The sequence below is a fragment of the Trachemys scripta genome, chromosome 16 (assembly GCF_013100865.1).
Source record: "Trachemys scripta elegans isolate TJP31775 chromosome 16, CAS_Tse_1.0, whole genome shotgun sequence".
Taxonomy (NCBI): Eukaryota; Metazoa; Chordata; order Testudines; family Emydidae; genus Trachemys; species Trachemys scripta.
In genome coordinates, this window is record NC_048313.1 from 13,069,044 (window position 1) to 13,075,100 (window position 6,057).

At 71.3% G+C, this 6,057-nt stretch overlaps 2 protein-coding genes across 2 annotated transcripts in view; both read left to right on the forward strand.

The window, feature by feature from the left end:
- Positions 1 to 163: 163 nt before the first annotated feature.
- On the forward strand, positions 164 to 2,414 carry BLOC1S1 (biogenesis of lysosomal organelles complex 1 subunit 1; the record flags this gene model as incomplete). The annotated part of the gene is made up of 2 exons (XM_034792788.1): positions 164 to 322; positions 1,840 to 2,414. Coding segments are annotated over 2 exons (270 nt in total), but the record flags the coding sequence as incomplete, so codon positions are not given.
- A 1,068-nt stretch (positions 2,415 to 3,482) lies between these two features.
- RDH5 (retinol dehydrogenase 5) overlaps positions 3,483 to 6,057 on the forward strand; it is a 4,645-nt gene continuing 2,070 nt past the window's right edge. Inside the window, exons 1-2 of the mRNA XM_034792333.1 lie at positions 3,483 to 3,655; positions 5,655 to 5,976. Coding sequence (XP_034648224.1) covers positions 3,536 to 3,655; positions 5,655 to 5,976 — 442 coding nt within the window. The 5' untranslated portion in view covers positions 3,483 to 3,535. The remainder of the gene's footprint in view (positions 3,656 to 5,654; positions 5,977 to 6,057) is intronic.

Sequence of the window (6,057 nt, forward strand, 5' to 3'; positions counted from 1 at the left end):
GGGGGGCGGGGTGTCTGTCCCTAGGTGGGGCAGCCGGCGGGGGGCGATACGGGGGGCAGGATGTATGTCCCCGGGCGGGGCGGCCGGCGGGGGGCGATACGGGGGGCGGGATGTATGTCCCCGGGCGGTGGGGGAGAGGGGGCAGTTCCCGGGGCCTGGCTGATCCCCCCTCTCTCCTGCCCTGCCCAGGGTGGCCCAGGCCTATGTGAACCAGAGAAAGTTGGACCATGAGGTGAAGACGCTGCAGATCCAAGCTGCCCAGTTCGCCAAGCAGACGGGCCAGTGGATCAACATGGTGGAGAACTTCAACCAGGCGCTCAAGGTCAGTGCGCCCCGGGACGCCCTTGGGGGGCGGATCTCCTGCCCAGCTGCCCCCCGCCCTGCCCCAAGGGCAGAGAAACCCCCCTCGCCCAGGTGCCCTCCCGCCTCCAGCCCAGGGCTGGGAAAGGGCCCCCAGAGGGTCTCTGGTCAGCTGGCGGGAGGGGGCTCTGATTTCCCTGGGGCGCTCGGCCGTTGGGGGTGGGGATGGTGTGGAGCAGGGGGGTGGCACCGTGCTGGGGGAGGCAGCTGGTTGGTGCCAGCTTCTGTTGACTCCGGCCTGCCCCCCCCCCAGGGCCTTGGCCTTCTGCCTGTGCCAACATCACGCTGGCATTGGCACCACCGCCGCCCTCTCCCGCCGCTGCCAGATCAGAGCTGTTTGCTCTCCCTCCGGCCTCCCCACAGCACTAGCTCCAGGGCAGAGAATCGGCCCATTGAGCCTGGCTTGGCCTGAGCCCTCAAAGCCGGCATTGTGCCCGCCGGGCGTGGGGGATGGCGTTGTCACCGCACAATCAGAGCCGCCCGACGCGACCCCCCCCCCCCCGCTGGCGCCCGACTCCTCCCCTTCGCCCACCCAGCGGGGCTGGCATGGCCTTGTGCCCAGCACCCCCTCCCCGGCCTCGCCCACCTGCAGCCTCGGCGCCGGACATACCGACATGCCGGGAGTGTTCCCTGCCACCGCGGAGTGGCTGCTTGGCTTCACGCCGCTGGGGGCCAGGTCCTACCCACGCTGGCTCCGGGGCCCTGCACCACTGGGCACGGGTGCAACGTGTGGAGCAGCGTCAGCTCCCCGGGTGCAAGGAATGGATGGTTCAGCACGACGGGCATTGTGTGCTCAGGAGGCGCTCAGCTGGGCTAGCAGGGGCTGCGGGGCGGGAGTGAGGGGCACCAGCAGAGCTGGGGAAGGGGGGAGCCCAGGGCTGGGCTAGCAGGGGCTGCGGGTCGGGAGTGGGGGGCACCGGCAGGGCGGGGGGCTGCGGGTCGGGAGCGAGGGGCACCGGCAGGGCGGGGGGGCTGCGGGTCGGGAGGGGGGGGCACCGGCAGGGCTGGGGGGCTGCGGGTCGGGAGTGAGGGGCACCGGCAGGGCTGCGGGGGGACCCCCGGGTAGCTCCCCCTGCTGGTCACTCAGCTCCTGTGCACGGTGCTGAACGGGGGAAGGGCGCCACCTGCTGGCCAGAGGGGAGAACTGCGCCTGGGCACAGGCAGCCCTGGCACGTGGACCCCATGGGCCGGGGCCGGGGCCAGGGCCGGCTCCAGCATTTCTGCCGCCCCAAGCAAAAAAAACAACAAAACAGCCGCGATCGGCGGCGGCAGTTCGGCGGCAGGTCCTTCGCTCCTAGAGGAAGTGAGGGACCTGCCGCCCCCGAATTGCCCAGGTGCCGCCCCTCTCCCTTGGCCGCCCCAAGCACCTGCTTGTTAAGCTGGTGCCTGGAGCCGGCCCTCCCAGGCAGGGTGGTGTAGGGTGCCCGAGGCGTTGCCCAGCCCCGCAGGCTGGGCCCTGAGGTCTCCTCTGCCCGACAGGAGATTGGCGACGTGGAGAACTGGGCGCGCAGCATCGAGCTGGACATGCGGACCATCGCCACCGCCCTGGAGTACGTCTACAAGGGGCAGCTGCAGCCCTCCGGCTCCTGAGCCCCCGCCCGGCTGGAGCCCCCGCACCCCTGGCTGCCGGGCTCAGAAACCCCCCCCCCCCCGCTGGCCCCGGCTGCACCTCGCCTGGCACCCGCCCAGTGGGAACGGCCCAGCGGTTTGCCCCCTCGGCTGGGCAGAGGGAGCAAGGAAGAAACGACCCGTCCTGCATTGCCTGTGTCCCTGCCCGGGGGACGGGCACCGTCCTGCCAGCCAGCGGGGGTGTTGGGAACCCCGGCCGCAGGCACTTTGCTCTGGCCCTGGGGGCTGCTGGCCCGTCTGGAGCCCTGCCCCAGGGGGGAGCCGTTGGGTGTAGGCCCTGGTGCCACCTGAGCCTCTCACTGGCCTGCAGGTCGCAGAGGGCGGCTGGGTCGGGGAGGGGGGAGATCCCGTCGCCCCCCCAGCGCAGTGCTGCAGGGGGCACTGTGGGGGGCAGGGCAGGAGCACTGGCTGGGGTGGGGGGGGCTTTGCTGGGGACTGGAATAAAATGCATCAGTTAAACCGGAGCAGGATGTGTGTCAGAGCCTCTGTAAGGGGGGAGCTGGGCGGTAAGGGGAACCCAGCCTCTCCCAGCAGGGGGTGCTGTGGGGGGCGGGGCAGGAGCGCTGGCTGGGGGGCTCCCAGCAGGGGGCGCTGTGGGGGGCAGGGCAGGGTGCTGGTCGGGGGGGGGGAGCTCAGCAGGGGGCGCTGCGAGGGGCGGAGCAGGAGCGCAGGCTGGGGGGGCTCCCAGCAGGGGGCGCTGTGGGGGGGCAGGAGTGCAGGCTGTACCGTGCCCCGTGGGGGAGGGGGAGTTAATGTCGGATCAGGGCTCCCCCCTCCCCACCCCACCCCCAAATCCTCTTTTGCACTTAAATCCGCCTCTGAGTCCCGGACAAAGGAGCCGTGTGACCCGGGCGCCGGCTAATCCTGCCCCACCCCCATGCTCAGCACATGCTCCCCGCTCGGATGCCCCCCCAGCTGGGCCAGGCCTGGGGCCCGGGGGGGGGTCCCTGCTCCGTGCAGGGCAGTGGGGGGCCTCTTTCCCACCCCCTCCCCTGCCCAGGCCGGCCCCATGGCCCCGGCCTGCCGAGCGTGTCCTGGTGTCTCTTTGATGTCACCATGCATGGGGGGGAGGGGCAGGGAGCCTGGTTCCCCCCCACCCCCCAAATGCCATGAGGGAATTAACCCTGGGGCACCCATCCTACAGCTGGGGAAACTGAGGCACAGAGCAGTCATGCACCGCAAGCAGGGTGACTTCACAGACCCCCCAACATTGTGCGGCTCAGTGGGTCCAACATGGCAGGTTCCTGGCGTCTCCTGCCCCCGCCCCCTCCCCTGCCCTCACCCCTTCTGTCGTGCTCCCTTGGCTTGGCCCGGCTGCCCCGGTCCCCTCCAGAGCCCCCGTTACCCCTCGCTGCCAGGCTGTGGGGCGCGTGCCCCTGACCATCGCTGGGGGCTTGGGGCTCCCGGGGGTGCGCTCGCTACGTGGGTGCAGGGCCCCATTGCTGCAGAGCCGGCCCTGCCCCCCTCCTTGGCACCGCCCGCTGTGCCCAGCTCCTCCTGGCGTGGTGCTGGCAGGGCTTAGCGCCGGGCTGGCAGGGCCCGCCCCATGCGGGGGCGGGGGGCAATCGGCTCTTCCCTGGACTTTGGCTGGAGCAGAACTTGTGTGACTGAGCCCCGGGCAGCAGGACCCAGCCCCGGCCCCAGCGCTGGTCTGAACAGCAGGAAGGTATGTGGGACGAAGGCACGCAGGGGGTATGGGCCGGGGGGTGGCAGCTGGATCAGGGCCCAGCTGCAGGGGTGATGCCAGGCGTGTCGGGGGTGAGGGGCGTAGGGGGCAGAGCTGGTGGCTGGTGCAGCAAGGGTCACGGACGGGGCGAGCGGCTCAGCCACTGACCCCCCCCCCATACCTGTGGGTCGCCCCAGCTGCCCTGGCGTGGCGAGGCTGCATGGGGCCGGGCTGGGGGGCACTAGCAGGGCTGCTCTTGGAGACTCACCGCGTGTGGGCTGAAAGCCCAGATGCGGCGTCAGGACGCCTGGGTTCCATTCCCAGCCCTGCGCTAGGTCCGTGGGTCAGCCCCTCCCCTGCTATGTGCCTCAGTTTACCCACCTGAAACACAAAGCGCCTGCCCACCTTTGGCAGCTGCTGAGGAAGGGCATTTTGCTGCTGTCTGGGGGACCCTCGGGGGCTGTGCCGAGAGGCAGGCAGCTCCCCCCCGGCCCAGCCCCAGAGCGTAGCCCTGCTGTGCCCGCCCGGAGCAGTGGTCCAGCCGTTCCTGCATCCCGCTGCCTGTGGCCGGTGCCAGGGCTGGCGTGGAGCCAGGGCACCCGTGTGGCCCTCTCAAGGCGCCCGCAGGCCGGGGGCACGACCCTGTCGACAGGTCTCAGGCCAGCTGGGCCCCTGGGCAAGGGCAGCCCGCCCCTCCGTTAACCCTTCCAACGCTGGCACCAGCACTTGCTGTGAGGGGGCAGGACTGGGCCTACCAGACAGACCCTGGGGTGGTCCCCAGGCTCCAGCCCCAGCCTCCATCCCAGGCGCCCTCCCCTCCCCCAGGGAGAATGCAATGGAGGGGCACAGACTGGCCCAGCCCCACCTGAGCCAGCCCCCGGGGGCCCTCGCGCCCAGCTCCTTCGAGGGTATGAAACCTCCTCCCTGGCCGGGCCTCTCGCTGTTCAGGGGATTCAGGAGCACGGGTCTAATCCCCCTTGGTAATGCCCGTCCCCCCCCCCAGCCACGGGGCACTGGGCAGCCGGCCCAGCTCTGCCGCCGGGGCCAGGGAACGGGCCCCACCTTCCCCCCTTCCTGCCAGCCACTGCCGGGAGCCCCTCGGTAGAACCCTGGTTCTTGGGGGGGGCGCTGGGTCGCCCCCCCGTGACTCAGTGTGCCCCTCCCCCCCCCCCTGCCTCCACGTCCAGGGCCCCCGCTCAAGGCAGGGTTGTTTGGGGGCTCGAGTGGGCGAACTGGATGGCTCCACTCACCCCATCCAGGGGGGGAGCAGGCGACGCAGGGGGCCAGGCACCGACACCCCCGGCCAGGGGGATTAGCAGGTAAGACAGGAAGCTCTCCCCCCCCCCCGAGCCCCAGGGGGCTTAGAGTGCCCGGGGGGGGACTGAGCTCTCCCCTCGTGACTGCAGGGGCCAGCGGCCGGGTTTGCTCTGCCCGGCTCCCTGCCCCGAGCCCGGGGGCATGTGGCACCAACCGGGGGGCACCCTGCTCTGTGCCTCAGTTTCTCCATCTCTGTAACAGGGAAGAAGCCCCATCCCCAGTGCCCCCGGCCCCTCCCCATGGGAGCCTCTGACGCGCTGATCCCGGCTAATCCGCAGCACGCCCAGCCGAGGCCCATGGCCTACTTCGGGCAGGTTGTCGCGGAGACCGGCCGTGGGGGGTAAGGGGGAGCCGTGGCTGTAGGGGGCTCTTGCCCCCCCCCGGGAGGGCGGCTGCACAGAGCGAGGGGGTGGGGGGTCTCCCTGTGCCACGGAGTTGCCAAGTGGTAAGTGCCTGCCCAGGCCACGGCCACCCACCGACCCGGCACCTGCCCGAAGCCAGTGGGCTGGAGCCTGGGGACCAAACCCCCTGCTCAGGGCACCCTCCTCCCCCTGCCGCAAACACTGTGAATTACTCCGGGAGGGAAGCGGGTGGGAGGGGGACGGGGTGGGGGACCCAGGACGCCTGGGTTCCTTGCACGACCCCCTCTCCTCTGACTCTGAGGCTGGTGTGTTTGGCGCAGGTGCCAGCCATGTGGCTCTACGTGGGCCTGGTGGCCCTGGTGTGGGCGCTGGGCTGGTACCTGCGGGACCGCCAGACCCTGGCCAGTGTCCAGGACAAGCACGTCTTCATCACGGGCTGCGACTCGGGCTTCGGGCACATGCTGGCCAAGCGGCTGGACAGGAAGGGCTTCCGGGTGCTGGCCGGCTGCCTGACCCAGAAGGGAGCCGACAACCTGCAGCGCACCAGCTCGGCCGGCCTGCGGGCCACCCTGCTCGACGTGACCAGCAGCGAGAGCATCCGGCGGGCCGCGGCGTGGGTGCAGGCTGAGGTGGGGGAGAAAGGTGAGCGGGGTGGGGGGGAGCTCCCTGCCTCTTCCAGCAGGGGGCACCGTGGGGAGCAGTGTGGAGGTGCTGGGGGGGGGC